The sequence below is a fragment of the Rhinolophus sinicus genome, linkage group LG05, assembly GCF_036562045.2.
Source record: "Rhinolophus sinicus isolate RSC01 linkage group LG05, ASM3656204v1, whole genome shotgun sequence".
Classification (NCBI taxonomy): Eukaryota; Metazoa; Chordata; class Mammalia; order Chiroptera; family Rhinolophidae; genus Rhinolophus; species Rhinolophus sinicus.
Genome location: NC_133755.1, coordinates 65,592,244 through 65,616,096, shown reverse-complemented (window position 1 = coordinate 65,616,096; position 23,853 = coordinate 65,592,244). Strand labels below are relative to the sequence as shown.

Genomic DNA, 23,853 nt, shown 5'->3' with positions numbered 1-23,853 from the left:
CAATTCCTCGATTCCCGCAAGGGATGGTGGGCTCCGCCCCCTGCAACTAAGATTGAACACAGCACTTTGAGCTGAGCTGCCTCCTGGATGGCTCAGTTGTTGGTTGGAGCATGGGCTCTCAACCACAAGGTTGCCAGTTCGATTCCTCGAGTCCCGCAAGGGATGGTGGGCAGCGCCCCCTGCAACTAGCAACAGCAACTGGACCTGGAGTTGAGCTGCGCCCTCCACAACTAAGACTGAAAGGACAACAACTTGAAGCTGAACGGCGCCCTCCACAACTAGGATTGAAAGGACAAACTTGACTTGGAAAAAAGTCCTGGAACTACACACTGTTCCCCAATAAAGTCCTGTTCCCCTTCTCCAATAAAATCTTTAGGGGAAAAAAAAGCACACACACACACACACACACAAAAAGAAAACAATAATGTCTTCTTTATCCATTAGGTTGGCAAAAATTAGTAAGATTGATACTCTTCAGTGTCGGTTGAGTGAAAGGGGGAAAGTCAGTTTCATACTAATGAAAGGAGTACAATCTGATAAAGCCTCTTGGCAGTGGGGACAGGGAGCAATTGGAAAAACTATCAACTAAAAATTAGTCTTTGACCCAGAAATTCTACTTCGAGGCATCTAGGAGACTGAGATATTTGTGCGTGTTAAGAATGGTACTGTTCACAGACTCCACACTATTTTTAGAGCAGAAAATTGGAAACAACCTAAATGTCCATCAATAAAGGATAGTTAAGTTATGGTTCACCCATACTCTGGAATACAGACCAAAAAAAAAGCCAAACTCTTCATGTCAGTACATATAGATCTCCAGGCACAGCATTAAATTTAAAAAGCTAATGAGAGAAAATTTTGTATAACATGTCTACATTTATGCTAACGATGAAAACAACTGTCCACTGAAATGGCCTAGAAGCAGTGACACCCCAGTAGCCATGCACATACCTTGCACCCCAATACACCTTGCATCCCCATCTTGAGTTTTTTAAATACCATTCTCCAATAAAAGGGACCAGGACTCTTTAGTGAAATGGCTGATTCCAGGGCTGGAAAGTACAGACTGAGTCTTGAAGGGTATGTGCCAAAAAGAAGCCTTCAGACAGTGATCAGGACACATCAAGATGAGCTGCGAGCCAACGGGATGCAGGTCCTGCGGGTCAAGCCTGGGACAATTTAAGCAACAAAATGAATGAGAGTGACAGACGATCATCTACTGCGTAAAGCAGGAATTCATGAGTGCAGAGATGTACATCAAAGAAGGGAAAGAAAAGTTCTTCCTTTCGGTACGATTCCAGTAGGTACAGAAATAAATATGAAACTGGAAAATCACGATCTGCCAACTAGCATCATAACTGATTCAGGTGAGAATCAGCAATGGAATCTAGAACTAGCGGTGAAAGTATGAGGTGTCAAAGCTACGTATATTTACATAGTCTCAAGTTATCTCCCTATGAGATACGTGTTCATGACGAAGGGGAATGGTAACTTTTCTGTGAGGGAGCCTGGCAGACACCACCTTAATCAAGGGATCAAAGTTAACATGCCCAGTGAACGGGACTGAGCGACAGCATCTGAGACACACTAAGATGGCTGCCCCCCCCAAAAAAAACAAAAAATTTAAAGAGAGCAAGGTGTGCATATGTATGAAATGTAGGTAAATTCCTATAGGGGGATAGGTTCATGATGGCATTTTCCTTAAAAGCACAGAGAGACAAACTGAAGTGGGCTGCCCTGGTGCTAACGTTGGTCTCCCCAGAATATGCTCTCTTCACAGGACTTCTGGCCCAGGACACTGGAACACACTGTTCTGAAGGATCTCTGAAGACCAGCACATTAATCAAGTTCCACAAAAGACAGATCAACATAATTAAGCCTCCTTCACTGCAGATTTGTGCTGGGTTTTTTTCCCCTTGGTGATAGCCAAAGCATGCTGACACTATGAGAAGCTGAGGATGCTATGGGGATTTGCCTGGAACATGTAACCTATAAAGGAGTTTTCCGTAAGAAACCAGGATAAAAACAGTCTTGGTCCCAAGTCTCCCCCTCCACCCCTCCACTCTGTCTTACTGGATTCTTGAGATGTTAAGCCACTGGTACGGGTTGGGGATCAAGTGGTCCCACACATCTTCCCATTCCATTCCTCTGGTGCATTTGCAGATTTGCTGGCTGAAAAGAATGCTCCCAGGTCAGCAGGTGGCTAACGGGACTAACAGGGTCAACAGTTCTGTCCTGTCTGTCTCTGATGCTTACCTCCTGTCTCTGATGCATTACAGCTCACAACGAACTCTCATGGATATTATTTCATCCTTTCCTCAAAGTGATTTGTTTTCTAAAGATCCTAATATTCAGTATAACAGCAATATGACAAAATATCCAGTTTCCAAAACAATAGGATTAACTGTGTGCCCTCGACTTCGACTCTAGTTGGAACATAGGGCTTCTACCTGAGCAGATGAGCACTCTGAGGCAGCATTAGCCAAGTGAAGAGTAGCTAGATAAATAAAGCAGCTACTAGAATTAGTATGACTAATTCTGCCTCAGTTCCATAGAAACATAGCCATCCTTTCTCTCTGAATCTGTCTGGCATCCATTCATTTAAGCCCTATCTTCAGGGCAAACCATCCCTGTAACTCTGGCTTGTTGCTACAGATGTGTTTACGAGACAAAGCAGGGCACGCCTTGTGGGGCTTTGTTCACAAACAACACTGCCACAGATTGGGGTGTAAGGTGCGTTCACTGACCTGGGGTGTCACTGCTTCTAGGCCATTTCAGGGGACGACCACAGTGACCTTCCCACGTGGACAGCATCACTCATCTTTCTTCAAACAAACCAATAAATTCAATCTTCCAGGATTAAACGTTTCTTCAAAGAACCCCCAAAGCAAAGGTCCTAGGCTAGATCCAAAGACAAAAGTCCTGCTAAAGAAAGCCTATTTTCAACCAAAGAAAAAGCAGGCTGAATTCTAGGCCAACCTACAGCTATGCTACACGCATAGCCAATGCCTACAGCATCTAGATTGCAAAAACACTCAGCAAAGTAGGTTCTGTTCTCACCTTTCAGAGATGAAAAAATTCGGAACCACAGTTAGCAAGTGGCAGGTCCAGAATTCACACCCAAGTCGGCCCGTGTGTCCCCACCTCACTAGCTTGCCCACAGTCCACACAAACCATGGTGAACGGAGACAAATCACGCAGAACCTCACTGCAACATTCAAACTGCCACCCCAGCCCCTTCCCTTGGTTTAGATGCTCTAAGGGGCAGGTAACCAATCAAACTCTCCTCCTAAGGTGCCCCCCACACACACAAAACACAGAGGCAAGGCAAAAGACAAGGCTTGACCACAGCCTCTAATTATTTCTCACCCAGAGGAATACTTTCATGATCTGTCATTACAGACGAACTCAGGCAGGAGGAACACACCATTATGTAATGTCAGAGGGCAGGCGACACGGGGGAGGGAAAGCGGAATCCACAAAGACATAAATTTACCCTTTGACATTTTGAGTGTTTCAGTCTTCTGTGGCCTACACTTTCATGATTGGCTTTTCAAGAGAGGGTCATAGCTCCCTGCAAATGTCTCAGGCCTCAATTCATTGACAAGCAAAGCCAGAAAGAAACAAAAAATGCAAAGATGCCAGAAATGCTGTCAGGGGCCAAGGGGCCGGCAGCGAGGGGCAGAGCGGCGAGGATGGACGGCAGATATCCCACACTGAGCCGCACGTTTATTTTTACCCGGTATGTTGACACCTGAACGAGGCCTTCGGCATCTGGAGTCGCCAGATCCGCCCTGGACGCACCAGGCAGGCGCCGACCGGCCCGGGGCGCCGCGTCCCGCGTCCCGCGTCCCGCTCCCCGCTCCCTTCGGCCGGGGCGCCGGGTGTGCACTCTGCCTGGTGCGCAGGGCCGGACAGATCTCCAAAGATGCAACCGCGACTGAACCGCTATGCTGCAGATTTCCATGACAACCGCGGCGCCGTCCGCACCCGGCGCACGGGGTGTCGGGATGCGCGCCGCGCCCCGCCGGGGCATCCCGAGGCCGGTTCCGTCGTGCCCCGGGCCCGCCCGCCCCCAGGCCCACCTGCCCGCCCACCCACCTACCTGACGCGCCCCGACCCGCGGCGCCCGCGCCGGGCTGTCCCGCCGTCCGCGTTCCTCCGGGCCGCGCGCCCGAGCCCCGCAGCTGCAGCGCCGCCGCTGAGTCGCCAAGTCGCGGGCTCCGGCCGGGCTCCAGACGCTGGTCCTCTTGCCCCGGCCCGCGGCGCCCACCCCGGCCGCCAACCAGCCGCAGCCCGAAGCCCCTGCGTCTCCACCGCTCAGGAGGCCGCGCGGCCCCGCCCCGCCCGCCCGCCCCTCGCCGCGCATGCGCCCCGCCGGGTCCGCCTCCGAGACGGGCTTCTGAATCCTACTTCTGGGTTCCCGCGAGACCCCACGCCCGGCAGGGACTGAACCGCCTCCTGGGGCTTGGACCTCTGCACATAACTGAGGTTCCTGAGGCCCTGACATGTCCCCAGGGAAGACGGGTCCATAGGAGAGCTGCCACCCGGGGACACGCTCCGCCTTTTGCCCGCAGAGTGAGCGCGCCGCCTGTGGTGCAGGTGCACGCAATCCCTGGGAGACGTTTGGACGCAACAGTCAACCTAGAAACACGCAAACACTCACGCAAAAACGCAACACTCAACCTAGAAACACGCAAAACTGACAACAAACTGCGAACATGCAGATAAGCAGAAAGGAGAGATAATGCTGACATCCTTCCAGACCTGTGCTGGCATATTGTGTAAATATGCATGTATAGACTCATCAAATATCAACTCCCTACACTTCTCTCCCAAAGTGTTATTTTTCCATAAAAGTTTTGGAAGAAATTTTTCACTTTAATGTGACTTCAAACCTTAATGTTTATGCTTGAGCAAGGGTAAATACTGGACTGAATATAAACATTTATTTTATCTTGAAGTCTTTAATTTTTATCAGAAAAAAATTGTTCCCCTTAAAACTTCTTAAAACTATTTTAATTCAATAAATCAGAACACTTCTCAGGCCACATCCCTCAGGTATAAAAGCAAGCATTCATAATTTGCTTTTTGAAAAAAAGATGCCATCCATATATTAGAAATTAAACAAGAATTTAGGTCTCCCCATGTCACCAAAAAACAAATGCAGACATCGGTCTGGAATAAAAATAAGCAAATACAAAACTATTTTTAAAGTTTAATTTTTTTCTGATGATTTTATTTCTCCTCTGAAAAGTAATTTATTAACAAAATACTTTTTATTATTTGTTCAGATAAATGGAAAGAAATTTTGACAGAACTTTAATCCAGAAAATCAAACTTGTGGAAATGTGAAAATATTTTTATATTTTATTTTCTAAAATAAGGGCGACCAATACACCTAATTTACCTGGGACAATGCCAGTTGACACCTTTTATCCCGCGAAACTATTAATAGGGTCCCCTTTTACTCTCAAAACTGTCCTTAGAAGAGTTCACACAATACATTTTATGGCCATGCTAGCTTTAATCAAGGCCAGAGAGTTTTTAAATCAATAGCTTTAAAAAAAAAAAAAAAAGAAATTTAAATTCACGTTTAAAAATAGATATCAGTTCAATTTCAACAATTTATTCATTTAGCATAGTAACAAACATTGAATGAGGATCAGGTTTTCAATAACATTTGTCATTTGATTTCTGCATTTTCAGTGTGGCAAGGAATACGGTTCCAATTATACTGTAGAGTACACATTATCGAGAGAAAAGGAGCCAAGTTTGTTAGTAAATATGGTGCTATACATTCCCTACGCGTCACAACATGATGGAAGAAAGGAGCCCCATCCTTTAGAAGCTCCCAACATGAGTTGCCCAACCAGGAGCATTAACATCCTCTCAGAACCTGCTAGAAATGCAAATTCCCAGGCCCCATGCCAGACCTGCTGAATCATAAACACACAACCTACATAACCTTATATACAATTAGGAAGTTGGTTTAGATCATCTACAGATGATTATTATGAGCTGAACTGTGTTATTTGGAGGATTTGAACCAACCTAAATGAGAATTTCTTTTTGGGCTATTAAACGTGAGTTATGTTTATATGTGCTTTTATTAGAGAATATATGTAACTGTAATCAACAGCTCTGCTGCCCAAGTCCTAGCCCCAGAGACTTGTCACTATCTAACTTGTCTGACAGCTTACTGGAAAAAATCCAATTTCAAGGCTTGTCCTTAATTGACCTGACTGAGAGCTTACTCTGTGCAAATGGCTCTATCCACAGGGCATTTGGTGAAGCAATCAGTAGCAGTTGCTTAACACCACAGCTGCCTAAGGTGGTGACACCAGTTGGAGCTAACAAGAGGCTGGCCAAATAACTTCAAAGGAAATACTGAGGCCTAGATGTCCATGAGGGGACTTTGGAAAGATCTGACGTCTTTCTGAGAATTTAAAAGTACACACACATGTACAACTGTGCACATGCCCAGGAAAGAATTGAGAAGGCCATAACCTCTCAGTTCTGGGTAGCCTTAAAGCTTTGAGCAAGTAAGAAGGGAAGGCTAAGGCAGAGTTGTAAACCTCCTGCCTGAGCATCGAAGACATATATCAACATACACACAGAGCCCATCCTTAAAGACAGGAAGACATATTTATTGGTTCCAGCATTTGAGAATATCTTTGTCTAATCATTAGCAAGTCATTAAGCTAACCAAGCAAGGGCTCCAGTGCCTACAAATGACAAGGAATACAGACTTCAAAGAATTATTCCAAGGGAATCACTAAACAAACAAAAAGCAACAACAAATGCTAGGTTAGGGAAAATATGGTTTCTGGAATTGCCACATTATATTATTTAAAATGTCCAGTTTTAAACAAAAAGTTATGAGACATGTAAAGAAACAGGAAAGAACACAGGCTAAAAGGTAGCTAATAGAATGTCCATCAGAAAATAAAATGTTGGACTTACCAGACAAAGACTCAAAATCAGTTATCATAAATATTTTCAAAGAACTAAAGGAAATCATGTCCCAAAAATTAAAGGAAAGTATGAGACTATCAATAAAAAGATGGGAATTACAAAAAAGAACCAAATAGAAATCCTATAATCAAAAGGTGCAACAACTGAAATGAAAAATCTGTTAGAGGGGTACAACAACAGGTTTGAGCTGGCAGAAGAAAGAATTAGCACTTGAAGATAGGTCAACTGATATTGCCTATCTGAGAAACATAAAGAAAAAAAGAATGAAGAAATATGAACAGAGCCTCAGAGATCTGTGGGATACCATGTAATATATCAACATACACCTAACAGGAGTTCCAGAGAAGAGGAGAGAGAAAAGCACAGAAAGAATATTTGAAGATATAATGGCTAAAAACTTCCCAATTTGATTAAAAAAAAATTTTGTGATGAAAAACACTAATCTACACATCCAAGAAGTTCAATAAACTCCACCTCGGATAAATTCAAAGGGATTCACACCTAGACACATTGTAATCAAGCTGTCAAAAGCCAAAGATGGAGAGAATCTGCAAAGCATCCAGAGAGAAGCAACTTCCCACCACATAAAGAGCATCACCAGGGAGAAGAGGGTGGGAAAAGAAAGATATGCCATGAAATAAGGTGGTCAGCCCTTGCCTGTCTCTCCTACTTCATCTAAAGCCATCCCAACTTTTACGAGTATGTGTTAGCAATGTAGGATATAGAATGAATGACTACATGAATGAATGGTGCTGATAGCATGAAATAAGGTGCTAACCAGATGCTGAGCTTTCAATAACTTATTTCAACGGCCCCAGCATCTCTATCCACAGAAGAGGCGAGGGTCCAGAAGGCCAAAAGCTCCAGTGTAATGCAGGCAGCAGCCTCTTTTCACTCTTCATCTGGAGCTTCATGTCATTGCCATGTCAGTTTCCAGCACTCCTCTCAGGACTGAGTTACAAACAGGTCCAGAAATGCACTGAAAGGCGGGGTCCTGAATCTCAGTGTGGAATGGCGCTGGACTCTTACCAGGTGTGGAGGGAACAGTAAAGGTGGCAGAGGGACACAGAGGGATGGCTTCCCCCTCCACAATTGTTGGGGATATGCGTACTTCTGAGCCCAGGGAACAAACTGAGAAAGCTGATGACTCACCCAGGGGACTGAAGATGAACATGGAAATTCCCAGGATGCAGTAAAAGTAGGATGATGGTTTCATTTAAGACAATGTCAGCTGCTCCTGAGTACACTGAGAAATGGATCTCTGCACAGATGTCAATGTTTCTTCTGACTGATGGGGAAGAAAAACAGAGTCAAAAAAGAAAAAGAGAGTCATTTGTTATAGTCCCCTTATTTGTCACTGCCCGAAACAAAAATCAATCCTATGAAAGGAGTTGCCAAAAATAAAAGTTTGTTTGCAAAGTTGTCTAAAATTGCTGTTGTTTTTTTTTTTTTATTTTCTTAGAGAATCAATGTTACAAATGGGGACGAGGTGTCCAGGAAGTCTATAGATTTCTATTTAACTGATATTATAACAATGTTTCTATTAGAAAACAAAACCACAATTCTATCAGGTTAGCAAGAATCTTTCTCTTTGCTGCAATCAGATTCTCCCCCTCCCAGCCCCACCCTGCCCATCCACCATTTGTCAGAAAGATAAGCAACCCCAGACTGAATGGTGGGGGTGCCATCAGGGTATGAGTTAGGAGGACGTGGAGCAAAGCTTGGCCTGGGCAAGGTCAAGGGAGTGGGGCAGGGAGGCTGGATAAGAGGGGGGGGGGGGGCTCCCTTACCAGCCTCTCCTCCTTCTCACCCTCTCCTAAATCTGTGGATTTGCCTTTTGCCTCCCACACCCGCAAAAGTGGGCCTTGATCTAAGGGTGAGTAACTTTTCTAAAGAGTGAGCTTTTGGTAGAAAATGGAATTACTTTTAAATATATTTGACCTGAATTACTGAGTGGCTTGTAGAAGACAAAAATGAATTACAAGGACAGAACTCCATATTCCACAATATATATCTAACTTAAAATAGAAAGGAAATAGGACTTTCCCCCCAAAATAATTTTTAAAAAGCCAAATTAATTTCTGAAATCAGAATAAATTTCAGTGGTTCTCAACTAGTCCCCCTAGGGGACACTGGGAAGTGTGTGGAAAAGGGGCTGGCTTGTCAAGGTGACTGCAGGTGCTAATGGCACTTAGTGTTACATGTGTGGAGGCAGGGCAGATGCCCAGTGTCCTCAGTGTGATGCTCCCAACACGGGAGGGACTGCCCTGCTCCAAACAACAACTGCAAAACCCGTGATAGTGATGGCTTAGAGCCAACCTCTCCCAGTTCCAGTTCCTTCCACGATAATGTGTTTTTAATGTTTTGGGGAAAGAATCCATCTTAATTGCCAGGCCAACATTAGACAAAGCACCAGTGGCCACCCAGAGTGACCTACAGAACACAAGGGCCACAGTCCTCTTCTGTTCTCCGGGTAAGATCAGAGAAAGACAGAGCTGGAGCGGCTCCAGAAACTGGCTGACCCACGCCCCTGTCCCTGCCACAGGTGCAGAGATGCAATGGCCATGACGTCACCCGGCTGGCTGGAAGCAACATTAACCCACCATAGCGGCCCCAGAGCTCTGAACACGGTACCCTTTGCCTACAACACATGGGGAAACATGGTGGAGCTTGACCATTTGCTCATTTAACTTGTGCAAATCCAACTGTCTGAGTATGGGGGAAGCAATGTAAATGAACTGTGCAGGAGACACTGCCCACTCTTCCACTGCGGAAGGGAGCGGGGACCCCAACAGCATCTCAGAGTGTGAGCAGCTCACTGCACTGACATTCAACAGGCCAGGACCACGCAGACAATTTTTTTTTTCAGTTACTGGTTTTTTTATTTCTCAATATGAACAATTATAACACACTTAAAGCCATTTTTAAAAATTATATGAAGTAAATTATCAAAGGCAAAAAGAGAAATTTTGAATTGTTAGGAACTCAAAATCACTAACATGTATTGATTTGTTATGAAATAGATATACACACTTTCGTGGACATGAATTATTTCACAGTTTTAATGCTTACGTGTCCCATTATCTTTTTTCTGGAGATTGATCATGACATTTGCCAGCTTTTCCTGTGACATTGTAAATCTTTGTTTTTTTCCCCTTTCTTCCACCTCCCCCCCACTCCCGTTCAAGCCACTGTTTCTCAGTCTAGTTGTGTAGGACACAGCTCCCTGGCCCATGCTGGTATTATGAGCCTTGCACTCCCTTGGGCTGAGGCAGTCGGTTGCCAGTCATCTGTCGATGGCTCACAGCAGCTCACAACTGCTCACGATGGCTGAGACCTCAGCATTAGGAGCACAGTGCTCCAACCACCTGAGCCACCAGGCCAACCCGACATTGTAAATCTTAAGGAGAAGCTACATTCTCCAGGGGCAACTGATATTGGCTAACTGATTTTGTATATGAATATATACAAAAGAAATCAGAAGTGAACCATTGCTACAGATATGCTGCGACACTCTAGTGGGAGTCAAAAATTGACTTGACTAAAAACTCATGAACGATACCCAGCCGCAAGACTCTTTAGCTCTCCCTGTTGGAGAATTGTCATATTGTAATCACTACATTAGAACAAGACCCTCTACTGCCATCTTCTGGAAAATGGTCACAATAAACACAAAAATTGATGGCGACAAATGCAGGATGCTGTTTGGAAGGGACTCCTTTGGGCAGTGCACAATTACTAGAGCGACCATGTGTGACAGACCTGAACATAGCTACTAAAAACAAGCCAATTCTTTCTTCTGGTCCTCAGCCAAAGAATGAGCCATCTGCTCCACTAAAGGGAAAACAGGCTATGCTAGATCTACTGTGTTTCCCCCAAAATAAGACCAGGTCTTATATTAATTTTTGCTCCAAAAGACGCACTAGGGCTTGTGTTCAGGGGATGTCATCCTGAAAAATCATGCTAGGGCTTATTTTCCAGTTAGGTCATGTTTTCAAGGAAACACAGTAACAGGCTGGAGGTAGAGGATAAGGCGAGCGATTTCCTGAGTCCTGAGGTTGTTTTAACTGCACTTAATGTTTCTCCCTACCCAGGCCTTGTATAGGGGTGACCCTGTTTCTCTGGCGTGTTTAGTCAGCATAAAATAGGATTGGAATGGACAACTCACAGAGAATAAAATTCAAATAACTAATAAACAAATGGGGAAAATATTAAAATCACGTGTGAACAAATAAATACAAATGACACGACACTGTCGATCAAGTCCAAAGTCCGTCTCCCTGTCCTTGCTTTTCTAGAACTCTCTACAAGGAAGATTGGAGGGAAGGGGAAGGGGAGAAGGGGCTTTCTGTTTCCTGTCTGCCTGCTCTCCTGCTTATATAGCCCTAGCTATCTCACCATGCAATGCCCCTCTTCAGATAATGTTCAAAGTCCCATCTTTGCCAAACTCTTCTGAGTTCCTAAATTACCAGGAACAGCCAGCAGGATCCAGCTCTGAGGGGTTCCTCTGAGCACCCCTTCCCTTTGTTTCCCCAGCCCGAGGGCCAACAGCTGTTCCCTGCAGCTCCTCTCTCCAGATAACCTCAGTGCTCTGTGTCTGCCCTTTCAGCCCTCCACCACCTATACAATTAATTCCCTCTATGGTGAAATACCTGACATATTATATGTTTTTCCTAATTTGTTCTTAGATTATGATATTTAGGTTACTTTCTTTTTTCTACTAAAAACAATGCTGCAACAAACATTTGTACCAGTCTCTGGATTCATGTAGGTGAGAGCTTTCCTACAATGTGGAGCCAGAAGTAGGGTTGCTTGGTGACAGGTGTGAGCATCTTCATCTTTATGAGACAAAAACTCCTCTCTGCAATTTAGAAAAGCATTTTCAGTCTGCCAAAGTCCACATTCTAACTTACCACCCGAACTCCTTGGGCATAAGCAGTAGGAAAAGCTGGGGATATACTTACCCAGGCTGCCCCCAGCTTCCTGCCTCAATCCCCCCGTGGTGACCCTGGACAAATGCTGCCAGCAAATTTAGCACCTCACCTGGGATATACTTCAAATATATCTGAGTGCTTTCATCTTTTCCCTCGGACAAATGTTGCAGCTTTGGTGGCGTTTTCTTACCTGCTTCTGGCTGTGCGTGCCCCCTCATGTGGACTCTGTGCTGTCCCATGCTCACCAGCCTCATTCTCTCTGGGGAGGCCAGGCCATTGCCCTAGAAATATACCCCAGGACTGCATCTTCCCTCATGACAAAATATGAAGCAGGAGTCATTCAATATTTTTTAATCTAGGCCTTTATTTTTTCTGTGTAAATAAGAATGTAGGCATCATTGACAGTTAAGGCTTTTAAAATATATGCATTTGGAGAATACATTGCTAGTTACATTTTGCTGATGATATGAGCTTGGATCACACCTTCCTTTAATAGACATTTTAAGTTCATTTTCAAAAGTTAAAATGGTCAGATGATCCATCATGAACACCAGAAGAGACCCATAATACATACTCAAAAGTGCAGCACCTTTTGTGTGAACTACATGGGGGCCCCTTTATGTAGCATATGGATGATGACATTAGACCACAGAGACTTCCCAGTGGCCAAAGCAAAATGGGACACTTTGAGAAGAGAGAAGAAAGAGGAAGAAGAGAAGGGAAGGAAGAAGAAAGGAAGGAAGGAGAAAGAGGGAAGAGAAAGAGAGACACATTGAAAGAAAGTGAAGGAACCCCTGCCCTTATGGCTTCTCTGCATCAGGAGAATGACTCCCTTTGGATAATTTACAATGCGTATTTAAGCAAAGGATTCTCAATCATAGAATCCAAATATATAAATATCTTATAAAATGTTAATGGAATTCTATTCAGTGGATTTTTTTAAAAGCAAGATTCTGCACTCTACATGCTTTTCGCTAGCTAAGAGCTTTGCCTCAGGATGTAATTCTAAGGGACAGTGAGGCCTCCTCTCCCAGGATGAGGGAAGGGGCAGTTTGCAAAGATATGGCCTAAGGGACACATCTTCTCAAAGTCCCAGTTGTCAGCTTTGTGTGGCTGAGGACCCCATTCCAACCTCCAACCTGAAAGAAGAGCTGCTCCCCAGAACATGACTGTCCTCCAGCTCAGAACCTCCAGCCCAGACTGGCTGCCCAGAACCCTCACACAAGAACGTGAGAGGCTGTCTTTGAGTCCCTTTGGCGTGTTAGGAGAAGAGGTCCTCTTCCCCAACTGAGATGCTCTTTTCTATGAAACAGATTCCCATTTCACAGAGGCTGGACAGCAGAACATCTGGATTTGTGTCACAGACTTGAAGTGACCCCAAATGGGGTCACCTTGCTTCATCCTGTGCTTGTCACAGCACCACCAAAGTCCCAGGGTTTCTAGGGTGCCAAAGAGCCTAAGAGGTGATACCAGATTCAGAAATCTGTCCCAAACTGCCTGGTGTGAAGCTGATTTCAGTTCATTACCACATTGTAGTTTTAGCGTCTGTGACATCTCCCTTAGCAGGTGGCAGGAGGAGGTGCGGGAATAGGAAGGGGACTAACTAACCTTCCATTTACACCAAAATGAAGGTCAAAAGTCTAAAAATTCCTTGTGGATAAGAAAAAAAAAAAAGTTCTGTGCCCACACTTTCATACACTTGCACTGGGGACACCTCGCACGTTACAATGCCCTGTCCCATGCAGTTTCGTGTGGCCCTCGTCACAACCTGCACTTGACTGGGGAGGACATAACGAATCTCATTTTCCAGATGAGGAAACAGTGGCTCTCTCCCGAGGCCACAACAGCTTGCAAAAGGCCAGAGCTGGACAGCCTTCCTTCCACATCCCTTTTCATGTAGCTACGGCCACATAGCATCACACTGACAGCTGGCTCCAGGAAGCAGGAAACAGACCTGTGCCTGTTCACTGTTGTTTGGGCTCTGGTTCTGGGGGATCCCCATCAGGCAGAGGGCTGCCCCCACAGAGCTTCACCTGGCTTTCCAGCTGGCTGAGACGCTGCTTCACTCTCATCTGGGTGGCGTTGTACTCGGCCAGGAGCCGTGCGAACCTGGTCTGCAGGGTGTCCAGGGAGGACTCCAAGTGCTCCACCTTCTCCTCCAGGTCCTGGGGGTCTGGCCCGGCCTTGGCCAGGTCCTCGTCCATCAGGTTGTCCTTGATGAGGACCTGCCGGCCCTTCTCCTCCAGAACCCTCTTGGCATCGGGATATTCGGTGAGTGCCTCCATCAGGTCCGCCTTGGAAAGGCAGAACAGGTCCGAGTAACCAATGCTGCGGATGTTGGCAGTCCTGCGGTTCCCCGACTTGCTCCCCTTGATGTTTAAGATGCTGATCTCCCCAAAGTAACTCCCGTCACTGAGGACCACGAACTGGGTGATCCCATCATCGGCCACCACTGCCAGCTTGCCCTCCTTGATGATGTACATCTCCCGCCCGATGTCCCCCTTCTTGCAGATGTAGTCCCCAGGGCTAAACACCGCGGGCCGCAGCTTCAGCACCAGCTCCACCAGCAGCCCCGCCTCACAGTCCTGGAAGATGCGGACCTTCTTCAGCGTGTCCAGGTGCACATTGACGGCGATCTCAGCCTTCAGCTTGTCCGGGAGGCTCCTAAGCACCTCTTTCTCATCCATGGTCTTCCTGTTGGCCCACAGGTAGTCAAACCACCGGATAACCCGCGTCTCCAAGTCCTTGGTCACCTTGCGGAACTGCATGTACTGCTTGACCGAGTCGATCTTGGCCTGGAACTCAGCTCGGGAGGCGTTCATGTTCGAGATCATGGAGCCCACATTGCCCACGATGGTGGCAAAAATCAGGACACCCACCAGGAAGTCTATGACCACGAAGAGATACTCCCCATCTTTCACAGGAGGAGGGGTCTCACCAATGGTGGTCAAGGTCAAGGTAGACCAGTAGAGACTGTAAATGTACTTTCTGGAGAGGCGCCCATACTCTGGGTTTGAGATGTTTGGGTACACCCAGGAATCTGTCCCAAAACCGATGAACTTGGAGATGGCGAAGTAGATGCAGGCGTTCCAGTGGATGATGACAAGAATATAGAAGACCAAGTTCCCGATCCTGAACACATTGGGATAATTGGTCCTTGTCTCCGTACGATCGAAGAATTCGAAGAGCCGGGTCAGCTTCAGTAGGCGGTTGAACCTCAGTTCTGGGTAGTTTATGCCCAGCTTAAAATATGCCAGGTCTGTGGGGAGCAGGGACAACACGTCCAGCTTGAAATGCAAGGTCTTTGTGTAATGCTGCCACAGCCTCTTGGCATCCCTGACCATCAGACCTTGCTCGAGGAAGCCTAAAGAAGAAGATGGAGGTCATTTGGACATCAAAGTGGCCGCCTGTTTTTCACCATGGCCCAAAGAAAGGTATTTCACAACATGAATACAGAAGACATAGTTATACACAGATAATAGAAACCACTTCAGAAGCCACACTACAGAGAAGGCACTCTGATATTTTCTAGTCTGTGATGTTCTCATCTATTTTATTCAATTAAAAAATATAGATCAACTGGGTACATTTGAACATGGTTTGGGTATTAGATGATAACAAGGAGTGATCATTAAATTTTAAAAGATAAATAGGAGTTATACTTTTAAAAATGGGCCCTTTAAAGTTAGAGATAGGTGCTGAAAAGGTTACTGTCTGAGTTTTGCTTTAAAATACTCCAACCAAGAAAAGGAGGTTTGGGGGAATATGAAACAAGATTAGCAAAATGCTGATAACTGTCCATAATACCACTTGCTCTGAATTTGCCTATATTTGAAAATATTAATAAAATTTTTAAAAGCACAGGTCCTGGCCTATCCAATTGATTTCATCAGTCACTAATGGGCACGGCTTACCTTTTAGAGAGGTTGCCTGGGAAAGCAGTAGCTCTCCTTCCTGGCTGCACATTGCTGTCACCCTAGGGGCTCTGAAAACATATGAAGCCTGAGACACGCACCCCCCCCACACACCCCAAATCAGACTGTTCTGGACATTGAGAGTCATGAGGTGTTGTTACTGGTGAAATCAATCTGGTGAGCATGACTTGCATTCTTTTTTCTTTTTAACATTTTCAAATGAGCGGAAAAGTCGAGAGAATAACATAACGAGTACTTCTTAGGTTTGGGTAAGTATCGGAATCACCCTGAGGGCTCTGTGTAATACAGAGTGCTGGGCCGTCCCCAAAGTTAGATCTGGGGCACCTCTAACAATATCCAGGGCCAACTCTGAGGCAGCCAAGGTAGCACTGCCCACTCTGGGAAAAGCAAACATCGAGTTTGTTGCCACACGCTAGGAGCTCCCTGCTACCCAGCCCCCTTGCCCGTATTTCATTCTTTGTTACGCTTGTGTTTATTGAGTGCCTAGATCATGACGTGCCACGCCTTGTGCCTTGGAACTCCTCGATACTTCTTAATCCATTTTCTCTCAATTCTGACCAGTTTTTCCCTTGGAGTATAATCCACAGCCATTTGGTTTCTGTACCCATCTGCTCCCTCATCCTCTGGCTTCCTGCTGAATCTTAGGTCACCAAGGATAGTACCCAAGCACAAAAAAGGGGTGGGGCCAATGTCTGTGTGAGGGTGACTTGCCCCACTGAAGCTTGGTTGAAGCAGAGACAGTCGGCCCAATAAGTTGGGTCACTCACAGAGCTCTCGTGTCTCCATCGGCTTATGTGACCGTGGAGTGGCCGACCACCAGGACTGGCTAAGTCACGTGTGCAAGTCTCAAGCTTGTACGTGAGGTCTTCTAAGTTAAGATGCTGGGCACTGATACGGAAGCAGGTGGGGTGCCAGTCTGGCCCTACTGGGTGGTGACCGTGGACTTTGGGCCAGTCACTCAAGCATCTCTGGGTCTCAGTTTCTAGAATCGTGCCTGCACTTGTCTCTCACACAGCAGGTCTACTGAGGAAGCAAGGTGGGCTGAATGCTTTGTACCCTGCAAAGCCACACCAAGGTTTGTTGCTGTGAGCTGGTGGTGTTTAGGTAGACAACAATAGCACAGCTTTTCATGCAAGTGACAAGCAGGGCCTCCACTAGCTTATATGAAGTCTTTGTGCTAATTAGAAGAAGGTGCCCCAAGAATGCACAGCTGGGAGGCTAAGGCATGAGTGGGATTAAGCGCCCACTTGCAGCGAGAGGCGATCTGAAGGAAGGACCTGTTTTAGACTTTAGTTCTCTGTATTTAAAGCTTCTTTAAAAGCCACAGAGTAACATATCCTGGGTCCTCTGACTGTCCAAGAAGAACTCCAAGAGTGACTGAGCTGTCTCTTGCTTCCTGCAGTCGTTGGGAGCTGGAGGGGTGCTTTGAGATGATGGTTTGGCTTTTTTATGTCACAGGTGATATGAACGAGGCTCAGAGACACAGCTCAACTTGCAAAAGGTCACACAGATCATTGGGATAGTGACCAGAACCCAGGTGTCCTGACTCCTGCTCAGGGTCCTGTCCATAGGGTCGTTGCAGAGGGAGCTTGAGGTGGCATCACCCCTCCCCCCAAACCCCCTACCCCTCATTACTGGATGTCCCCAGATCTGCCAGGCCTCTAGTGGTCAGAGGTGGATACTGTCCACCCAAATGTTGTGGATTGCCTTGAAGACAGCCTGTGGTCCCCCGACCCCTCCTGATGTGGGGCCTGGGGCCTGGCCCAGAGGAGTCTGGGCACACTCACCTGTCCGGGCCCGCACCAGCACGTCCAGGCCATAGAGGACATCGGCACAGTAGTCCAGCACCAGCCACAGTATCAGGTGTTCGGACTGCAGCTCATCAAAACAGGCCCTAAACCAGAGTGACAGGGAGCAAGGTGTCCAGGCCAGGGTCCCCTGCAGGCACCGGCTTAGCTCTGCAAACAGCCCTGCCTGCAGGGTTTTTTACACCACTGTCATCACCCCAGGGCCCGATGAGGACACCCAGGCTCTGAGAAGCCTTTCTGTCCCAAGGCCACAGAGCGCCTAAGAACATCTGAACCCCAAAGAGTGGGCCCTGTTGCCTCTGAGCAGGAAGCTCTGAGGCCCCAGGACGGGCAGTTTCTCTAGGCCTCGCTGGTGGAGTGAGGTGACGCTGAGGACATGCCCTTTCTGGGGTCAAACCAACAGAAATGTTAGAATTTCTGAGAGATTAACAACTGAACAAAGTCATACCTATTTTCTACTTTCCAGATCTATATGCTCACTATTTCTCATATAGACAATACCCTCAAATAACGGTTAGCCCCCAAAGAGCAGCAGCCTGCTCCTGTGTCCCCATCCTGCAGCTTGCTCAGCTCCCCCCAAGAAGAGCAGCTGGTCCCTGCAGCCCCGGCTCACGCTGGCTCGGAGAGCAGAGGGTCTCACTGCATCCAGCTGTGTGGCATGATCAGGGGGCTCCAAGCCCCACCCCCACCAGAGAGCAGGACTTACTCCTGCAGCCTTGCCTCACAGTCTGACCCCGGAAAGCCCCAGAGCCCCTGCACCTGCCTTGTAGGCTTGCTTAGGAATGCCCCAGAGCCCCTGCCTCCTTCCCCCACGCCTCCCTGTCTACCTTCAGAAGGCAGCCGCTTACCCTGCATCCTTGTCCTACAGGCCTGCTAGGAAAGACCCCCAACCCCTTGCTTACTCTCAGAGAGTAGCAGCTCACCCCTTATCCTGTCCCAAAGTTTGCTTAGGAAATCCCAAAGCCTCCTGTGTATCCCAAAAGAACATCTGTCCCCAAATGCCTGCTCAGGAACTTCCCAAAGCCCACTGCTCACTCCTAGAGATGCAGCCTCTTATCCCTGCATCCTTGGCCTGTACCTTGCTCAGAAATGCCCCACCGGCCCCTGCGTGCCCCATTAGAGGAGAAACAACACACCCCACTGTCCCTCTCCTACAGACTTTGTGCTTGCTCACAGCCGCTCACCGGCATGCACATCCCAGCTTGCTCAGGAAGAACACAGCCTCTGCTTGTCCCCACCAGTGCTGCAGAGTGCCCTGGTGGAGCTCTGCTAGAACCTTCTTATGGATGGAGCAACTGAGGTACATGAAGCCGGATGGTGGCTGCGAGGGGACCAGGAGCCCAAGCTCTTAAGTGAGACTCAGAGCTCTGCCTTGGGGTCTGGCTGTCCTCACGTCCTCCCTGCCCTTGTCCCTACCTGCAGACCAGCAGACACCAGTTGTAGAAGATGGGCAGGGCAATGACGGTCAGCCAGCGGTAGTACACGTTGCTGGAAGGGTCCACCACAAGGGTGTCCTTCTTTCTGGAAACAAACACACACAAGCAGTGCAGTGTGTTGAAAGACCACAGCTTTGGAGGGTCTTAGAGACCTGGCCTAGCTTAGAGACCCTAGGGCAATGGTGAGCTGAAGTTCGAGAGAGGGCTACCCCAGACAGCGTCCTCTCGGTCTCGGGGCTCACCCGGTGCTCCTGCCTGGGAAGACAGGCTGGGAGGCAGGGCAGACTCTAGAGGTCCTACTCTCCCAGCTCAGATCCCCAGGGAGTGAAGGTTGACTGTAAAATCATGGTGGTGACATTCCCATGTGCCCTGTGGTATCCTCCTCGCCCTCAGGACCCTGGGAATGAAAATGCAGCACTGTGGTATCTCCGAGGGCTGCAGGGGGAGTGTCAGAACCATCTGGGCAATGTGCATTTACATACTGCCCAGGTGGTTCTGAGCAATGAGGCAGCTCCTCTCTGGACTGACTTTGGGAGCCCAGGGCACTCTCCTGGGAGCATGCTCCACCTCGCTCCCATCATTTGCACAGATCTTCTAAAGGCTCGTTTCCAAGCACCTGGATCTTCCTCTCCATCGAAACCACCAACCTGGGCATCACTTAGGTGATACAGGCTGACACTGAATGGAGAAACGGCTTACGGTGCTTTCCATTTTTATTTTCAGGATTTTCTGAGGATCAGAGTTTACAGGCGGTACTGGAGATTCTTTTTCTTTTGGGTCTACATGCCTCTCCCCCACCCCAAATGCCCCACATGGTGGCCCAGGTCTGCAAAGCTGTCCCTATGCCCCCAGCAGGACCCCAGGGCCATCCTGCCCTCATCTGGACTCAGCAAGTGCAAGACTATCTGCTCACCAAAGGTGCTTTGCACTGTTCCCAACTCATCACCACTGGGCTTGGATTATGGTTTGTGACTATAGAATTTTCTAGTGCCCAGGAGAAGGCCTCCGCTTACCTGGACCTCGTGTGGGCAAATAGAATGCCGGGGAGCGGGGCACAGGAGCAGGTACACAAGGACAGCCTCTAATTGCTCTCCCAATGCTGCAGACCATCCTCTCTACCTGTGAGCCCCCTGTGGGGTCCCAGAGCTGGGCAGGACTCTCCCGGCAGAACAGGGCCCTCACAGGACCGCAGAAGCCTGATCCCCACCTGAGTCCTCAGCAGGCCCCTCTGTAGGGATATGTTGAGGCCTGATGGCATCACTCTCATACTCAGGTCGTGGGCCCTGGGCGGGTCAGGCCCCACATAACCAGTGCACCCCTCTTTATAGGCAGCTGCTCTCAGTACTTACTCTTGTTGCTTTACGCAGTTTTCCTTTCTTTCTTCTTCCTTTTTCTCTCTCTCCTCCTTCCCCACCTTGTCACTGGATGATACAGGGTGACACTTTAGCAGAGTTCATATAGCAGAGAAGACACTACCACATGGAGGGCAGGCTGGAGTGACATGGAGGAGAGGGCGTGGAGTAGGAAGTGGCTATTTTTAACCCACTGGCATGACATACGGTTACTGATTTCATTACTCTATTGTTGTTATTATTCCTGAAGTGTGAGGTGAACCAGCCAGCAATGCTTTCTGTGTACAGTGAAGGGTGCACAGTGGTCCAGCCCAGTGCTCTGCAATTTCTGACCCATTTTCAGGAGCCCCCAGGAAGTCACAAACTGCTGAGACTGGAGGTGTTTTGAGGCAATGGGAAATAAACCCAAATCCACACATTTAGGGTAGAACAGTCACTGAGACTCTTGGAAGTCACCTGTAAAGTGCTTTGATCTGAAGGAAAGGGGATGGCCTGCCTGTTGTTCTTGAAACCTAGCTCTGCGTCAAATGAAAACCGGGCTATGATGCGAAAGCCAGGGGGGGAAGGACGGCAGTAAGAGCAGGTTGGGCACACAGTGGCTCGTCTTCTTCATCTGAGGTCTGGGGGTGGAAAAGCCCCCCCCCTTTTGTCAGTATCGACAGGAAGATGCTGTGAGTGTAGCCATCTCCTCAACACGTGGTTTTACTCTGCTTCCTCTTCTTTACTGGGTATCTTCTAGGACCAGGCACTGTCATACAGGTTATCCATGAATAGTTATAATTGTTCGGCAAGATACACATTACCACCCATGGAAAAACCAAGGTGGAAGGTAAGGGACTGGCCTGCCTGAAGGGCCCCCGCCAGAATCATTCACGGGTGCTGCAGAGTCCCTGTTCCACACCCTGGAGGAAGGCCCAGGATGAAAAATAAACATCTGCTAACTAACCACTCATTGAAAAAGATCAACACACTTCGCATAGCACTCCCTAAGGAAATAATCGGAGACGTGTACAAACATGCCTACAGAATAATTATTACCACCATATGCAGTCAAAAGTCTAAGCAATTGAATCCTGCAACAGTAGGAGAATCATCATCAACATGGGATTCTACGAGGCCGTTTGAAATGCTGCGGAAGAATATTCAGTGACATGGGAAAATGGTCCTGATATTTAGGTAAATTACAAAGCAGACTACACAAGAACTTATAATAATAGCTGTATTCATTTTCTGCTGCCAGAGCAAATTGCCACAAACAGTGGCTTTAAACAACCCACAGTTATTATCTTGCCAATCTGTAGGTCAGAAGTCTGCTATGGGTCTCACTGGACTAAAATCAGTGTCACAGGGCTGTGACACTTTCTGAAAAGTCCAGGGGAAAATCTGGTTCCTGCTTATTTCAATTATTGGCAGAATCCAATTCCTTGCAATTACAGGATGAATATCCTCATTGTCTCGCTTGCTATAAGCTGAGGGCATTCCCAGCTTACAGGGCTGCTGCACCCTGGGTTCCTTGTACCCTTCCTCCATCTTCAAAGCCAGCAGCAGCAGGCGGAGTTCCCCTCAAGATGCCATGTCCCTGGTCCTCTGCAGCTGAGAAAGGTTCTCTACTGTTAAGGACGATGTGATTAGATGGGGCCCACCTTGATCGGCTCCCACCTCAATGTCCTTACACCTAATCACATCTGCAAAATCCTCTTTGTCACATAAGGTAATGTGTCCTCAGATTCCAGGGATTAGGACAGCGACATATTTGGTGTGTGTGCGTATGTGTGTGTGTGTGTGTGTGTGTGTGTGTGAGAGAGAGAGAGAGAAAGAGAGAGAGAGAGAGAGAGAGAGAGAGAGAGAGAGAAATTATTCTGCTTCCCACACTAGTCAATATTTAGTGAGCATTCACTACGTTTTAAGCACTTTACACATATTAACATATTTAGTCTTCACACACCCCTGTAAGTAAGGCATTGTTATAATCCCTATTTTACAAGTCAGGAAGCAAATGCATAGAAAGGTCAGGTAACTTGCCCAAGGTCACAAATTTCTTTGATGGCTGAGTTGGGCTACAAATGCTCTTAACCAGTATATGTCTTAAATATATTCTATCCATCATATATCTACCTATCTATTTTATTTTTATACCTAGGAAAAACTTGGAAGTATATTTTCCAACATGTTAAGAAAGGGTTTCTATTTTAAGGGAATTCTACTGTTAATATGAAGTATACGTTTCTGTTGGTGTATGCTCACGGGTGCTTTTCTGTTTTGCAAGTTTTCGACAATGCATATATGAATGAATTGAATAAAAATAAAAGTTTATTTAAACTTGTTAAGTGAGACGAGCAAGGACAGTCACCACCCATCTTGTGTCCTCTTGAATCTACTGTGATGTGACCCTGAAGTCTCTTCTGCCACTGACGTCTTAACATCAAGGCACCAACAGAGGGCGCTGCCCACAAGCTTATTGGGCACGCCTAGCCTAGCTGGGGGTTAAATTGCACCAGGTTCAGGTTCTGTGTCCAGGATTTGCCATCCCTGGTTATAGGCTTTGGCCTTTCCTCTGGATACCAACTTGCTGAGGGCCTAGGAAAGACCCAGCACCATCCAGCTGCGTCCCCAAATCCACCCAGCACTGCCCCCAAAACACCCACACAGAGCTGCAAGACGATACTGGTTTGGGCTGGGAACAGTTTGATCAGGCAGGGAGATCCTGGACTCCTGGGACTCAAGCGAAAATGCCAGAAGTGGAGGGGAAGAATGAGGGTGGGTGTCCGTAAGAATTATTTCTGTATCTCTGTGTCCAGGTGACCCCGTTTTGGGACAGTCTCCAGTTTTGTCCCTCGGTCCTTGGCTGCAGTGTGGACCCATGATATGAGCCCATCTGAAAAGATGTATAGAGGCCCAATGAAGCCAACACCGTGCAGTCCAGCCCATCCTTGCCCACATCCCAGCCCCAGGACACAGAAGGGCAGAGAACCCCAGGGCCCCTGTCCATGGTTTCCAGCACCCTGAGGCTTTCCCTGACTGTGGGACTCAGTGCCTGGTCTCAAGGGTGTTCAGTATCAGCTTTGGCTTTCAATCAAGCACACATTGCAATAGTCCTGCGTTGCAGGTGAAATAATTTCATTTTTCTTGATTGCTGGCATTTGGGTCTCTGGATTTGATGTACAACTAAGGTGTATGGAGAGAAATGGAAAAAATTCCTATCAGAGGCACAAAAGGAAATAACAAGAAAAAGCTTTGGCACATTTCTCTTTCAATTGGAAGTCAAGAAATTGGCTCTTTTTGCTGATAGTAATGGTTTTCCCTAAACTCCAACTGAGACGCCCTCCCCCACATACTCCCACTGTATTCCAGGGAGAAGGCGGGAGAATGGTGCCCACGCCTACACCCTGACACACGTGTATGATCACACA

At 47.3% G+C, this 23,853-nt stretch overlaps 2 protein-coding genes across 18 annotated transcripts in view; both read right to left on the bottom strand.

Moving 5' to 3' along the window:
• The window catches only part of INPP4A (inositol polyphosphate-4-phosphatase type I A), a 108,829-nt gene extending 104,471 nt beyond the window's left edge, over positions 1-4,358 (bottom strand). For 13 of the 17 annotated variants that reach the window (XM_074332328.1, XM_074332336.1, XM_074332335.1 and 10 more), the window contains exon 1: positions 4,106-4,358. The gene's annotated coding sequence lies outside the window, so the exon portion shown is untranslated. Of the gene's footprint in view, positions 1-3,496; positions 3,548-3,739; positions 3,981-4,105 lie in introns of those variants that run through there. The other 4 variants (XM_074332330.1, XM_019753807.2, XM_074332331.1 and 1 more) reach the window with 4 other exon arrangements.
• An 8,651-nt stretch (positions 4,359-13,009) lies between these two features.
• The window catches only part of CNGA3 (cyclic nucleotide gated channel subunit alpha 3), a 33,662-nt gene continuing 22,818 nt past the window's right edge, over positions 13,010-23,853 (bottom strand). The window contains exons 4-7 of the mRNA XM_074333916.1: positions 20,441-20,512; positions 19,072-19,176; positions 17,635-17,741; positions 13,010-15,276 (exon numbers count right to left, since the gene is read on the bottom strand). Of these exons, the coding sequence (XP_074190017.1) occupies positions 13,877-15,276; positions 17,635-17,741; positions 19,072-19,176; positions 20,441-20,512 (1,684 nt within the window). The 3' untranslated portion in view covers positions 13,010-13,876. The remainder of the gene's footprint in view (positions 15,277-17,634; positions 17,742-19,071; positions 19,177-20,440; positions 20,513-23,853) is intronic.